Below are 15,133 nucleotides of genomic sequence, written 5' to 3' on the forward strand. Positions count from 1 at the left end.
GCAGAGAATTATCCAGCCCCAAGCCTCAGTAGTGCCAGGGTGAGTAACAGTTGCTTGTCACTCCATGATAAACAATGATGGGAAGGAATGACATGTGGGAAGGTTGTGGGGTCATTCCCCTTAATATGATACGGTGTGCGATGTAGTGAATGAAGGTTAGGGATCCAGAGGCCTGTGTCCAGTGCCCCCTTGGTGACACACTGGCCATGTCACCCTGAGCAAGTCCTCTACACAGTGAGACTCTGTGTTTCCATCTCTGAAATGGGGATTGAAAGTATTCTACGTTACAAGGCGAGTTGTGAGGGTCATTATGAATGTGATACTAGTCTGAAAACCGAGACCTAGTAACCCTTAGCTGTTAACGTTTCTTGAGTGATGAATTGGGGAAAGGTCCCTACCTGTCTGGGGTTGGGAGGGGGAGGTGTAATAGAGGAGGGCAGATCCAAGCTCCGTGGACAAGAGCCATCCCTCCACTGATTGGCCACTCGGTGGCCACTCGAGACAGAATCCCAGCTGTTCCTGGAGAGCCACCAGGAATCCAAGGTGGGGTGACTGTTTACATTCTGAATTGTAGGAGGATGCCGTGTAATATAATAGTTTCACTACTCTTCCTCCTTTGCTGAGCTCAAAGTTATTTTCGAATTACAGTGCCTTTCCATCCCCATATGCTTATAAGGTCCCAGTTATATCACCTGGCAGGTAATGGAGACCAGCTGTCTCTGTACTCAGAGAAGGACTTTGGTCATTGCCTTCTGCTTGGAGACGGTCTTAATTGCATACACAGTGGTGCGTGAGCAAATGGACTTTCAATCTAAGCTCCTCCATCACAGCTCTGCACCCTTGGAGCCTGCCGCTGGCTTCCTGGTCACCACCGTGAGGTGTGGGGTTCAGGCTGCACACTGGGACAAGGTCTGCCAGCCTTCACATGCTGAGGCCCAGGCTTAGCCCCTGAACTCAAGCAAAGAGCTTGGCCAAGTGTCTGACCCTTGGGCCCCACCCCCAGTACACATGTCTGCCCGTGATCAGATGCCCGGCCCTGCACATGCAAATTAGGTCAATGAGTAGGTCAAGGGAAGGTAGGTTAGAGGGGAGCTGGGGTGACGAGATCCCAGCAGTGCCTCCTGACTTAGAAGGAGGGAAAGGGGTAAGGGCCGGTTTGCCCTGGTGGCCGAGAAAGAGACTCTCAGATGCAGTGGCTCTCCTCCCTGAGAGCTGCATTTGGCCACTGAGTTTAGAGAGGCAGGTTCTCTGCCCTTGCTGATCTGTGGTCTTATTTAGGAGAGGAAATGGAAGCAGAAGAGGGATTCAGGGTAAACCATTGGAGAATGGAAAAGCAACAGTAGGGGGGTGCAGGGCAGCAGTCGAAAAAGCAGATGGTCCCGGAACTCCAGGTGCGTGGAGGCCCGCAGGGAAGTGAAGTGGATGGGAGGGGAGCTGGATCCTTCTCCAGGTCACTGTCCAAGCACTGTGTGAATTGTGATTCTCTTAGAGTGGCTTTTGTGTTTTTGTCCTGGTTTTTTACTTTTGATTGGAGAATGACATACATGCAGAGACGGGCACGTGCTGCTCAATGGATTTTCAGACACGGAGCACACTCCAGACCAGGAGACAGAATGAGACCAGCGCCCGGAGGCCCCTCGGTGCCCCTTCCAGTGGGCTCTAGAACTCATTCCCGGACGGTGGCCACGTGTCAGCAGTGAAAGGTCCCCTCTATCCCTGGTCGCTCTGGTAGGAGAGCCTGCGTGCCTGCGCTGGAGGGGTGCACTGGGTTAGAGATATCCTTCCTCTCTGTAGCCTCAGCATCTCCCACGGGGCCTGTGCTCACCCAGTACAGTTGATTCTCGTTTTTCACGGTAGCTGTGTTCTATAAAGTCACCACAAACTCTGAATTAGCGAGTCGTGAGCCATCGCTCCAGGGGGAATAAAGGGTTAGGTTCCTGTGAGCGCGCAATCACAACATTTTTCTCAAGTGATTGATACATAACCTTGTTTTATGTGTGTTTCTGTTTAAAGACAGCTTATTTAATATGTATTGTTGATTCATGAGCATCCAGCTCCCAGCCAACAACAGTATAACTCATACACCTGAATGAAGCTCGTGTGACACACGTGTCTTCTCCATAACACACATCACTGCCTTCTTGTGCTTAGGGGCACCTGACAGCACTTCAGTAGATATGGGGGCTATTTTAGACAGTAAAATCACCAAGAAAAAACACAAAAGTGCAAAAAATGTGACCCTAAGTACACTGTGAAAGGACCCTTGTTTACAGCCTGAGAACAGAAACATGAAAGAAGCATCCCCTTGTTCCACATCCGCTGGGAACGTGTTCATCCCAGGACTCAAAGTTTTCATCGCTCTGTGCACGTCTGCAAATGACCCTGAAGGATCAGGACTATTGATTTTGGGGGTTATAAATACGTTTTAGCGAGTAGGCGAATTGTCAAATACAGAATTCCTGGACGAGGGCTGACTGTGTTTGTTGGATGAACAGAGGAAGGAATGGTAAGTTTCCTTCGGAGGTGGAGCTAGGACACAGCCGCGTGGCAATTATTAAAAATGGGGGCTTTCTCTGCCAGAAACCCTTTCTCATTCTTAAAATGCTCGGCACGGCTTTACAAATGCTCACGTGAGCGTTAAAAGCCCAAGTTCTCTGGTAGCATCGCACGGCCTGGCTCACAGCCAGAACCGATACAGAGCGACAGCAGGCTTTGCCCGCTTGTATAGATCAGGAGCTGTCCGTGTCAGGTGAGACTGACAGTAGATCCGTAAATACTTTTAAAAAAACCTTCAACTTTCATACAGGGAGCCCGCAGTGTGGGTGAGGCCCATGTGTGCCCAGGGTCCCCTTCCCACCCCCAGCGGTCCCCTTAGTGTCTCTCCGGGCACACGGTCACCTCCGTGTAAACCAGGGTGATGGCAGAGGGGCTGGAGGGGAGACAGAAACAGGACGGCTCTGGCCTCAGCTCGTCGTCACGAATGCTGGCGATGCTTGCACTTCAGAGCAGAAATCTTAGCAAACTCGGGCCTCTCCATCCACAGAGGATATTGTGAAGTGCTGGGAATGAGCCGTGGAGATGCATTTTTAAGATGGCAACGTAACAAAAGAGATTCGAAGCTGTGTGCCAGGGTGTTAACACAGCTCTCTTGGGCTGTGTTGATTTATGAAGAACTTTTTTCTCCTTTCTGCTTCTGCTTTCTGAATTTCTACATTGTGCGTGTGTATTTTTATGAACAAGAAAGATATTTTCTGAAAGGGAGAAGATTCTTTAAAATTGCTGCTCCAGAAGCGGCAGCATCTACCAAATGTTTACGAGGTGTAAGAAGCCTGCCGTACTGTATGTTAGCTTAAGGCGGAGTATCTGCTTTATTTTCTTAGCCAGAGGGCAAGAAGCGGTGGTGGTTTACATCGTACAGCTCATTGCCTCTCACTCAGAAGACGGTGTTCTTTTTCTTTTTTTTAAGTTATCTTTTCAAGTCGAGTTGATTTCCAGTGTTGTGCTAATTTCTGCTGTACAACAGAGTGATTCAGTTATACATTTATATACATTCTTTTTAATATTCTTTTCCGTTATGGTTTATCACAGGATTTTGAATGTAGTCCCCTTTGCTGTACAGTAGGACTTTGTTGTTTATCCATTCTATATATAGTAGTTTGCATCTGTTAGCCCCAATCTCCCACTCCATCCCTCCACCACCCCTTGGCAACCACAAGTCTGTTCTCTATGTCTGTGAGTCTGTTTCTGTTTTGTTGATAAGTTCATTTGTGGCATATCTTAGATTCCACGTATAAGTAATATCATATGTTATTTGTCGTTCTCTTTCTGACTTACTTCACTTAGTATGATAACCTCTAGGTCCATCCATGTCACTGCAAATGGCATTATTTCATTCTTTTTTATGGCTGAGTAATATTCTGTTGTGTATATACACCACATCTTCTTCATCCGTTCATCTGTCGATGGACACGTAGGTTGTTTCCACGAGGAGACGGTGTTCTTGACGAGTCCCAGCTGTGTCCTGGCTGTCACAGGGGGTGTAGATCCCTGTTAGAGTCCCACCCTCGGGGTCCCCAGCCTCCTCTCCCCACGATCTGTAGGAACGCTGCCTATGCCCTGTTCCATACAACTTTCTCCAGTGCGTTGTAAAAGACTCTTTTTGGCTCATATGGGTCATCCAGCTGCATGGCGTAGGACTTCATCAGAGCCGTGTCAGTGCCGTCACGGTCAGAGCGACAGCAGTGTCAGGAGCCCGACACTGAGCCCCCGGGGGCCGGGCAGCCAGCTGGAGCGCTGAGATGCCGGGGCCGCCTTGGCCTTGCACAGCCAGCCGCCATTTGCCTCTGATTTAAAGCCCAGGATGGAAATGTTGTCTCCAGTACACTTAGTCTTGACTGAAGCATTAGAATATCTTGTTGACTGAAGTAGTGAGTTTCAAGCCCTAGTCGAAGCCCTCTCTCCAGTCTCCCTGTGGTGCAGCAAAGCCCAGCACGTGCTGGGTATTACTGGGAGGACCGTGTGACCAGACATCTGGGGCCAAAAGAGAGCAGAGGGCACAACCAGCCACTGAGCATGAAGGAAAGATCTAAGAGGAAGTGAAAGGGCCCCTTTAAGAAAAATCCAGAAAGACAGATTGTGAGGACCCTCTGGAATGAGGGATGGGAAATGCAGACTTTCTGTAAAATACGCAGCCACCCAGCCTGCCTTCTGTGTGCCGGGCAATCACTGGGTTCTCTGGACAAGAAAGAAAACGTAAAATTACATTGTAGATAAGCTGATATTAGAACAGCACTTGGTATGTAGTCTCTGGCATGTGTTTGTTTAGTAAATAAGTTCTAATGACCAGAAGCATATGTCAGGGCTTCCCTGGTGGTGCAGTGGTTAAGAATCTGCCTGCCAATGCAGGGAACACGGGTTCGAGCCCTGGTTCGGGAAGATCCCACGTGCCGCGGAGCAACTAAGCCCGTGAGCCACAACTACCGAGCCTGCAAGCCACAGCTATTGAAGCCTGCGTGCCTAGAGCCCGTGCACCACAACGAAGAGCAGCCCCCGCTCACCACAACTAGAGAAAGCCCACGTGCAGCAACGAAGACCCAATGCAGCCAAAAATAAATAAATAAAATAAACAAATTAAAAAAATAATAATAAGGAAAGCATATGTCAGTGGGGTGGACGGTCATCTGGCAGATGTGTCGGGGCAAATGTCTCAATAGAGTTCCAGAGGATTAGGAGGGAGAGCATGTCCAGCTCAGTGACCAGAACAGGCTTCATAGAGGAGATGGCATCCGGGTGCCAACTTGGCATCCTGGTGCCAGTGTCCAACTGCAACCGAAAGCGGGGTCCGGCTGCTCTCCTCTCAAAAGCCATTAAAGAGGCCAGGTTGGTGGAAGGGAAAGTTTGCTTTATTTTGGATGCCAGCAACTGGGGTAGGGGGCACCTGTCCAAAGGCCGACTCCCCCCCACTGACAGTCAGGGAGCAAGAGCTGTTATAGACAGAGCGCAGGGGCTACACGCAGAAACAGCACAGGCAGCTCTGACGGTCATTGAGAAATTGGTCATCAGTGGTCTGACCAGCGTCATCTTGATTGTTTTAGGTACAGTTAATCTTTGGTTTTGGGGTCGGTTTGTTTCCATGTCTTTGAGGCCAGTTCTTGGAATTGTGGCAGCTTGTGTCATGGAACTTCCACCTGGTGAGGGTTTCAGTATCTATAAGACAGCTCACAGGAGACGGCTCAGAATATTATCTGTAACCCTTGAGGAGGAGCTATAGGTCCTTGGCTTTGCTTACTGACTCAACTATTATTATTTGGTCCCCTTTGACTGTTTTCCTTTGTTTCTGCATTTTCTCACTTCTCGGAGTAAACTTGTTCTTTGGCTAAAGGTTTTCCACAGACAAAAGGCAGGCGGAGGACATGGGAGGCAAGGACCACAGGGCCCCGATCCGATTCACAGCCTGTCCTGGACCGTGGCCACAGCCTCCCTCCTCGCCCCCCGCCTCCAGCCCGCTGTCCGCCTGCTCAGACTTACTCCTCACGCAGCCTCCAGAGTACACCCAGGGTTTAAAGCCCTGTGGCTCCCCGTTATAGATAAGAAAAAGGCCAGGAAGGCCCCCTCAGTTGGCCTAGCCTGCGTTGCAGCCCCTCTGGGCTGGCGTGCTGACAGTTCTGTCTTCTGCCCGCTCCACGTGGGAGGCCTTTCCTTACCCCTCTGCCCAGCCTAGAAGGTTCCTTCTCCAGGTCCCAACCACAGACAGCATCCTCAGGTCCTACCCACCAGTGTTACCCTGTGTCTACACAGCACGTTGTGAAGTGTAGCATTTTCCAGTTTCCACTGAGTGACTTGTTTTTGCTTCGTCTCCTCCACTGGACTTGGAGCTCTTTGAAGAAACAGGTTTTTTATATTCTTTCACCTTAGCATTTAACACAATCCTGCCCATAGCAAATAGTGAGTGAATGAATGAATGGGAGGGAGGAAGAAAGGAAGGCGGACGGGGAGTAGAAATGCTGGGCTCTGGCTAAGAATAGACGTAGGGCTGGATTACACATTTGGAAGCAATCTGAGCAGATCTGAGTGTTGAAGGTCAGGAGTGGAACAGAGAACATTTGGGGAAGAAGAGAAAAAAGGCTGAGGGTTGGGAACAAGGAGAAATTCCAGGTTTAGGAGCAAGAGTCCAGCAGGGACCTGCAGAGGGGATGCCCAAGGTGGACAGGCCTCCAGGATGGGTTATATGGCCACATCCGAGCTTCAGGGGTAAAGTAGCCGGAGGATGGGAGAGTCCTCTGATCTGTGGTCCAGTGGTTGGGTGGATGGAGAGCGTAGCGCTCACGTTGTGTCAGGATCCAGGATGAGCTGAAGAGGCACGGGCAGGAGCCATTGGAGTTGAGGGCAGAGGAGGGTCGAGAATGGGGCTCCAAGGGGGTGGCGAGGCTCCTGGAGATGTTTTGTTGTTGTTGTTGTTTTGAGCTGTGGGAGACCCAAGTGTTTTGCAAAGCAACGGGGAAGTGGTCAGAGGCCAGGGAGAGCCTGAGAGGCCGGAGGGGACAAGGGGGTAAGTTGAGACGGAGCAGGGTTTGCAGGGGCCAAGGACAGGTCAGTGCATGTGAAGCCCAAGGTTTCTCTCCACCTGCCGGGAGGCCAAAGCTCGCAGGGCGGTGGCTCTGTGCCTCGCCCCTCGTTGGTGACCAGGGGACTGGCAGAAGAGGACTTCCACGTTGAACTGGAGGCGGAAGCCAAACCAAATAGAGTAAAATTCTGAACAAGCCAGAACAAGGGGTGGCATCTGTCAGGCCACAAAGAATGAGGGCGCTGACTCATCCTGGCCGCCCTTGCGTGTGGCTGTGACCCGGGTGTGGCCTGTACCTGCTGGCGGGGCTGCCCTGTGGACACGGGAAGCAGGAAGGAGCCGGGTGGGGATGGAGGTAACCGTCCACTTGCTTTGTGGGCTGGCTGGCAAATATTCAGAGAGGACAGCTCATGGGGAACCCTTGGATTCAGGGTGCTTTCCAGAGACCTGTGAGAAACCACTTAGTTAATCATTCCATTTCCTTGAAAAAAGCAAACTGGCTTCTTTTTTCTGTTGATGAAGATAATAAATTCTCATCATAGAAAATATGAAAATACAGAAGAGTCAAAAAGCAAGGGAAGGGGGGGAATGACCTACAGTTTTACTGCCCAAAATAAGCACTGCGAACATGGAAGGAAATTGAGCAAAATGTTTTGGATTTAAAGGCATTATTTCTCTTCTCTCCCGAACATCAAGGAAAACAGTCACGGCTTACTTTTGGTGTCAGTCTCCACAAGGGAAGGTTGTGCTTATAATTTCTAAAGGAAAAGAGAAGAAGAACATCCCAGGTCAATTGGGTATTGGGTAGTATGTACTGGTCTAGCGTGACAGGCCTATATTAAAGAAACCTGACCTTATTATGTACTGACTCTTATCTCATTCTCTAAGGTATCCCATAGGAGGAAGGTGACTTTAAAATGTGTGTATAGGAGCAGTTGCATTTGATTCTTTGTGGCTCAGACTGGAGGAGCATAATCTCTTTGATTTGTCTTTAACTGAGAAAACAAAGTCCCTGAAAACAAAGTACTAGTGTCACCAGAGAGGTTCCCAGACCTCCTTCCCTGCCACTGTCTCCCAGAGCCCCTGTGCCGTGCTCTCTGGGTGGGAGAAGCCACAGGGGGGCTGAAGGTGACTAGGATTGTTTTGCATAACCTGTGTCTTTACCCACAGAGAAGGCAGCAGGGCCTGGGACCGACGGCCAGCCCGCGCCGCCCTGGGTCACCGCCGGGCGACAGAAGCGGCGAGGGGCCCCGGAGCAGCCATCCAGCCAGGAAGACAAGCCTGGGGCCGGAACCTTGAAGTCTGACACAGGAAGGCCAGCCAAGGCGCCCGAGAGAACCCAGGTGCTTAGAGCAAACATTCCCTGTCCCTGTGGATGCAGGGGAGAGCCCCTGGCGGGGCTGGGACCCGGGACCCCATGATGGCCTCATGCCCTGCACGGTCATTACAGGGACCGTCGCCTGTGATGACTGCTGCTGTCTGCCCTATGCATGTGCTGGGCGGCTAAGGCGTCAGAGAAGCCATGGATCACTCAGGCAGCGGAGACAGCCCTGTGCTCCTGGCCTCCTTGGCAACGCAGCTCAGCATCTGGAGAGATGGACCGGGGTTAAAATAACTTCTCAGTTGGACGCTAGGCGACCATGTCAACAGCTCCATCTCGACTCATTTTGCAATAATGACCGAGTTCTGCTTTTGCTGCTACACTGGCCACCCGCTGGGGTCCTTATTCCTCACCTAGGACTGCAGGGCTGGAACCTGGGGCTCCGTTTTACACTCCGGACTGAAAACAGCGTTACCAAACCCAAACGACTGCTCTTAGAAGCAGGCTGAGACTCACAGCTTTTGTGTTCCCCCAGTTGCCATGGTAAATCCCAAAGCACATTTCAGCCATGCGGGGAAGTGAGCCTGAGGCTGCAGTAGAACCTGCTTCTCTCCGTTCTAACCAAAACCACAATCGTACCCAAGCTTGGAAACCCTCCTGCAGGCTTAGGGAATTCATAAAACAAATATTCACCAGTGACCCCGGCATCCATGATCATACCAAGTGTCATAAAAGTCTCGAAAACTATTTCCAAACACAGTTAATTTTGCCTTTCCAATGGAACCCTGCTGCCTGACGTCTGGGGTTGAGGCCAGGGCTGGGGACAGGGCAGAAGCCAGGATGCCTGTGTGTGCCCAGGAGGCCTGCACGAGTGGACTCCAGCATCCTGGAGGCCAGATGGCAGCCAGTACCCAAAGCAGAGCTCCTCTGAGAAAGTGCCAGTAGCATGATTCACGTTGGCAGAAAAACCCTGTGGCTCATTGTCTTTGGTTAGGTTTGTCCCCATCTGAATCTCAGGTGACAGGACAGCGTGTGTCTTTCTTACGTCCTCACAGGAGTCCGTGAAGCAAGCCGACTTCGTCCGCAGCAAGTCTTTCCTGATGGCCCCTGCCAAGCCCACTGTGGACCAGAGGCAGGGGACAAAGCTCCACCTCCAGGAGGGGCTGCAAAGAGGGATCTCCTTGTCCCATCAGAACTTGGGTATGAAACCCGAAAATAGTACTGAACACTTTGAAATGCATTTCCGGGTTTGGTCCTGCCATGGTTTTTTTGTTTGTTCGTTTGTTTGTTTGTTTTTTGCGGTACGCGGGCCTCTCACTGTTGTGGCCTCTCCCATTGCGGAGCACGGGCTCTGGACGCACAGGCTCAGCGGCCATGGCTCATGGGCCCAGCCGCTCCGCGGCATGTGGGATCTTCCCGGACCGGGGCATGAACCCGTGTCCCCTGCATCAGCAGGCGGACTCTCAACCACTGCGCCACCAGGGAAGCCCGGTCCTGCCATGTTTTGTTCTGTTTTGTTTTTCTGAATTACTTGCCACGTTGATTTTTTTAAAACAGCTTTTATTGACATAATCATTTACATGGCAAAAAACTCACCCATTTTAAGCACACAGTTCAGTGAGTATCTATTTACTGAGTTGTCCAACCATCACAGTCCAGTTTTAGAACATTTCCCTCACCCTAAAAAGCTATCTCATGCCCATTTACAGTCATTCACCATTCCCACCCCACAGCTCTCTATTTTCTGTCTCTCTATTTGCCTCTTTTGGGACATGTCTTATAAATGGCATCATAAAATATGTGTTCTTTTGTACCTGCCTTCTTTCACCGAGCATAATGTTTCTAGGTTCATCTTTGTTGTGGCATGTATCAGTATTTTTAGATTTAGTTTGCGTTGTGGTAAAATACACATAACAGAATTCACCATCTTAACCCTTTTTCAAGTGTACAGTTCAGCAGTGTTAAGAATATTCACACACACAGTTCTGGCAGCTTTATTGTGAAAATTTCTCTCACCTCATTGCATCACTGGAACTGTTTGAGCCTGCTCTGAAGTCTTTTTAGCACATAAGTTATTCCACGCTGAAATCTTCTTTACAAGTGTATGGGCTTTATGTTTGAGACCACGGTTAAGACCTTGGACCTGTAGTTTAAAGGCGTGCAGGAGGCTTAAGTGCAAATCCAAACTCATTTCTCACGTTTCCGTTTGTTTTGTCTTCTCTCCAGCAGCCCAGTCGGCAGTGATGATGGAGAAAGAATTGCATCAGCTGAAGAGGGCCAGCTATGCCAGCACAGACCAGCCATCCTGGATGGAACTTGCCAGAAAGAAGTCGCAAGCTTGGAGCGACATGCCCCAAATTATAAAATAGGTTAACAGTGTGCTGGTAAAGAATGTCCACTATCTTGACGGGTCACTTTCTTTAAAACTGCCACTAAATCAAGGCAAACAAACTGTGAAACTTGAGTGATTTTATCATCAGGTTACGGGAGAGCGAGCTCGGGGAAGAGGAAGAAACCAGGCAGACAAGTTGGACGGACACATCGCCAAGGGCCTGGGCCAGAGGTGCCCGAAGACAAGAAAACCATTGAAAAGGGCCAGGAACGAGGTTCTGTGCCCACAGGTATGAATGTGAGTCTTTCAGAATCCCCAGGGTAAAGAAGGCTCGGGCAGGGAAGGAATTGCAAACGAAGCGTGGATGCAGAACTCGGAGGGCCTTCCGAGAGAACGTGTGTCTGCGCCTCCATCTGAGATCAGCTGTGTCTCTGGCCATTGTCCTGCCTGTGGAGCCCATCTTCTCCTTTCATGTTTACTGTTAGGCATGACATTCATGGTAAAACAGGGATGCCGTTTCCAAGAGCAGCTATAACACGGTCCGTTTTCCTGAAGGCAGCTACTCCAAGAAGGAGTGGAAGGAACACAGCAGGGTTCATCAATTCACAGACTCTTTCCAAAATTAATTTTTAAACTTTTCCACTTGGCATCTGTGTCCCTCACTATTGCACAATGCATTGCCTGTTCAATAAAAGGTTTCAAACCTGCTTCCGTGACACGTGTTATTTCCGTGCTGTTTCTACTCACGTTGAGAGAACGTCCTCCAGCAACTGAGTTAAATGCAATGTGTGGAATTTCATTTAATATAGATCTCATGTCAAATCTCAGTTGGGTTGATTTGGGGATTTGGGTTGTATGAGATCTTTTTTTTCCCCAGTAAAATTTTGGTCTTTGTTTTTGAAAATCAGAAGCTACTGTAGGCTTTTTGCTCTTTACAACTATTTGGTACAACATATTAAAAATAGAAAATTTCCTTTAAAGTTGCCATTCTTTAACATCTCATTAATCTAACCTGTATGTTTCTGTTGAAAACTAGGTTATCAGTGCATTAACCAGGATGATCCATGAGTGGAGAATGTGGAGAAGCCAGGAGAGTAAGAGCATATATTTGGGATCTCAGAATTATGTCTCAATTACATAATACCTCTATTTTTAAAAAGCTTTCCGATTTGTTCCTTTGAACAAGCTAATCTCCATGGGAATGTGTATAGCTGGGGACATTTGGCCATCAGAATCAGTAAGACGTCATATATAATTTGATTTTATATACCCTAAGTTCTGCTCCTTTTATTGTATTTTCTAGCTGTTAGAACTATACAACGTGGTCAGGTCTACCTGTATTGAAAAAGTCCTGGGATAGTTGTTTTTTCCCCAACCAAATTGATCTATTAACTGCATTCACTTAGAGAACATCAACGCCAAATTCCCTGGTGAACGTGCTCTAAACGAGAACTCCCTCCATCCAGCCTTGCTCCAAAAGCTTAGATGTGCATAGTTTTAACTAGGAAAAAATACATGTTGTCTATTATTCCTCAACACCATCATTTCTCCTATTAACAGAACATTTCAGATGAACAGTTTTGAGGCAGTGGATTTCACTGTAAGATCAAAAGTATTTGGTTCCATTTTGTTGAAATAGAGGTTGATATTCTCTGTGTGTTGCAGGACTGGGGTTTCATTCTCTCTGGCACCAGGTAAGTTAGGAGGGTATAGAATTTTAGGACACTGGGAGAATTCCCTGCAGGGGGTGGGGGTGGTCCTGCAGCTGCCACCTCTCCCTGTGCCCTGCATGGAGGTTGTGACCTTCTTTCATAACACGAAGAGCTGAGACAGAGGCCAAAATTTGGAGATAATGTGGGAAGTCTAGACTGGAAATGGAGATGGTAAAAGCCTGCAAGGAATTGTCAGCTTTTTTCAGGTTGTCAGGTTTTTCCTAAGAAGAAAGACAGTAAGCAATTACTGAGTTCTTCCTCTGTCCCGGGCACTGCTCTGAGTGCTTCGTACCTATTATTTGTAATCCTTTCCGCAGTCCTTTGGAGGTAAGTACCAATCTTTACCTTGCAGATGAGGAAATGGAGGCATTTCATTGAGATTAAGGTCACCTGCCCAAGACCTCATAGCAGAGCACCTGGTAAGTGGCCCCAGACCCCATGCTTTTAAACACTACCCTCAAGTGAATCCCCGTTTTTAAAAAGCATTAGTGTGGAGGTGCATCAGTGTCCTCAGAGATGTAACACAGACAAGGGAGCTCTAAACTTGACCTTGAGGGCTCCTGCATGGCTATAGACTGAATTTTTGTGTCTCTCCATAATTCATATGTTAAACCCTAATGCCCAGTGTAACAGTGTTAGGAGGTGGGGCGTTGGGGAGGTGAATAGGTCATGAGGATGGAGCCTTCATGAATGGGATTAGTGCCCTCATAAAAGAGACCCCAGAGAGCTCCCTTGCCCCTTCTGCCGTGTGAGGATACAGTGAGAAGGTGGCCATCTACAGACCAGGAAGAGGGCTTTCACCAGACACTGGGTCTGCTGGCACCTGGATCTTGGACTTCCTGTCCTCCAGAACTGTGAGAAACAAATTTCTGGTGTTTATAAGCCAACCATTCTGTTAACAGCAGCCCAACCAGACTAAGACATATATCCTGGAGACAAGCGTACCTCGTGATGTTTCCCTGGTGGCCATCTTGATTCCCACCCTAAAGTTCCTTAAAAGGACTGGAGAAAGTGTGAGGGTTCTTTTGTACTTTATAATCATGAGCACCTACACGGACTGTGAGGTGTTCCCATTCATTCCTTCACTTCGTTCAGTCAACACCAGTGTGCGGGTGCTCTACCAGGGCCTGGGGGCACCCTGATGAGCAAATGGGCAACATGCATTCTATTTAAGGGGGGGCACACTGAGTAAATAACCGTGAAACCCGAGAAAAACATGGAACAATAGCAGTAGGTGCGATGGTGAGCCTGAAACAGAGGGACTTGGTTGTGGCCGAAAGTCTCCTGAAGATCGGGTGGTTAGGAAAGGGTTTGCTCGAGAGATGACCTAATTATAAAAATGAACCCGCCATGCAGTGATCTGGGGGAGTACACTTGGAGAAGAGGGAACCACTCAACCAAGTCCCAGGCCCTTGAACTTGGCCGGTTCAAGAACAGTGTAGCTGGCATGTGCAGGACAAGGGGAAGAAGCAGGTGTGGACATCAGGAAGCAGGTCATGTGGGGAGACAGATTTTGTTCTGAGTGCTTTGGGAAGTCAGTGTGATCTTGGGTGGCCTCGGCCTGCAGTGGCTTGAAGGAGGATTTCGGTTTCCGGCCAGAGATTGAGGTCACGTAGTCGTAGTGAGAGCGCTGAATTCTAGCCACCAGACCACCAGGGACCAGTGGCCAGTGACAAGGCCCTGGCCTGTCAGCTGTGTAGAAATGAATTTCCACATAGAGATGGAAAGTACTGAAACAAGTATATAAAGTGTGTGAAGTATATAAAGTAGTGAAACAAGTATATAAAGTAGTGAAACAAGTATATAAAGTAATAAAGTGTTTATTAGGAGGAAAAGAGTATAGTACGTGTGGATAGACACCCTGGTGGGCTCAGAGAGAGAATCATGCCCTTTTGTAGTAGTTTGAATCACTTTTATGGGGCGTTTCTTCTGGGTTTCCTTTGACCAGTCATCTTGCTTTGCCTTGTTCTGAGTCCATATTTGATTTATGTCAGGGTCCTCCCCTGTGTGCGTGTGCATCTCTTAGCCAAGACGGATTCTAGTGAAGAATCTATGGATAGGTTGACGTCACTTACTATGAGGTGGCACCCCCTCCCTTTTTGACCTCCAAGGAGCATTTCTGCACATATGTAGTCGAGGAGGTCTCCTTGACTTTGAGAATGAAGAATATATGGTCTTTTATCTGAGCAGGGCCCAGCCTCCTCCATCATCCTGCTTTTATGGGGTTTCTCCCATTATGGAGTTTCTGTCCACAGGGGAGAAACTGTTCAGCCTGGGGCTCATCTATCTCCTGCCTCAAGTGAAGGGGAGTGATGGGAGGGGATGGGATTTACATTTTAAGAAGCTGGCTGTAGCTGATGGGTGGGAATGGATTGTGCGGGGACACAGTGGAAGCAGGAGGCTAGAAGGCTGTTGCCGTGGTGTGTGGGATCATCATGGTCTAGAGTCATGAAGGAGGTGGAGAGAAGTGGATGGATTCAAAATACTTTTAAAAGGTAGGGTAAAATCCAATATGCTGGTGGATATGATTTGGAAAAGGAAAGCGTGGCAGTGGAGATGACACCTAGATTTTTGTTTCGAGCTCCTGATGAGTTAGTTATGTATCATTTACAGAAATGGGGGTGGGGGAGATATGCCACAGAAGGAGTTCAGTTTTGGATGCCTTCAAGTTGAGATTCCCATTAAACGTCTAAGGGGGAATATCA

The 15,133-nt window shown here is 48.8% G+C and overlaps 1 protein-coding gene across 4 annotated transcripts in view; it reads left to right on the top strand.

Moving 5' to 3' along the window:
- CRACDL (CRACD like) overlaps window positions 1–14,726 on the top strand; it is a 124,237-nt gene extending 109,511 nt beyond the window's left edge. The window contains exons 6-9 of one of the 4 annotated variants that reach the window (XR_016395338.1): window positions 8,234–8,406; window positions 9,440–9,584; window positions 10,611–11,005; window positions 11,202–14,726. Coding sequence is in view for 3 of the 4 variants with exons in the window: in XM_022599195.3 (XP_022454903.2) it covers window positions 8,234–8,406; window positions 9,440–9,584; window positions 10,611–10,753 (461 nt within the window). In the remaining variant the exon portion in view is untranslated. Of the gene's footprint in view, window positions 1–8,233; window positions 8,407–9,439; window positions 9,585–10,610 lie in introns of all 4 variants that reach the window. The other 3 variants (XM_022599195.3, XM_022599196.3, XM_089922669.1) reach the window with 3 other exon arrangements.
- Window positions 14,727–15,133: the final 407 nt, after the last annotated feature.

The sequence above is a fragment of the Delphinapterus leucas genome, chromosome 13 (genome assembly GCF_059928025.1).
Source record: "Delphinapterus leucas isolate spDelLeu-1000000601 "Yukka" chromosome 13, BTC_Dleu_Yukka2, whole genome shotgun sequence".
NCBI lineage: Eukaryota > Metazoa > Chordata > Mammalia > Artiodactyla > Monodontidae > Delphinapterus > Delphinapterus leucas.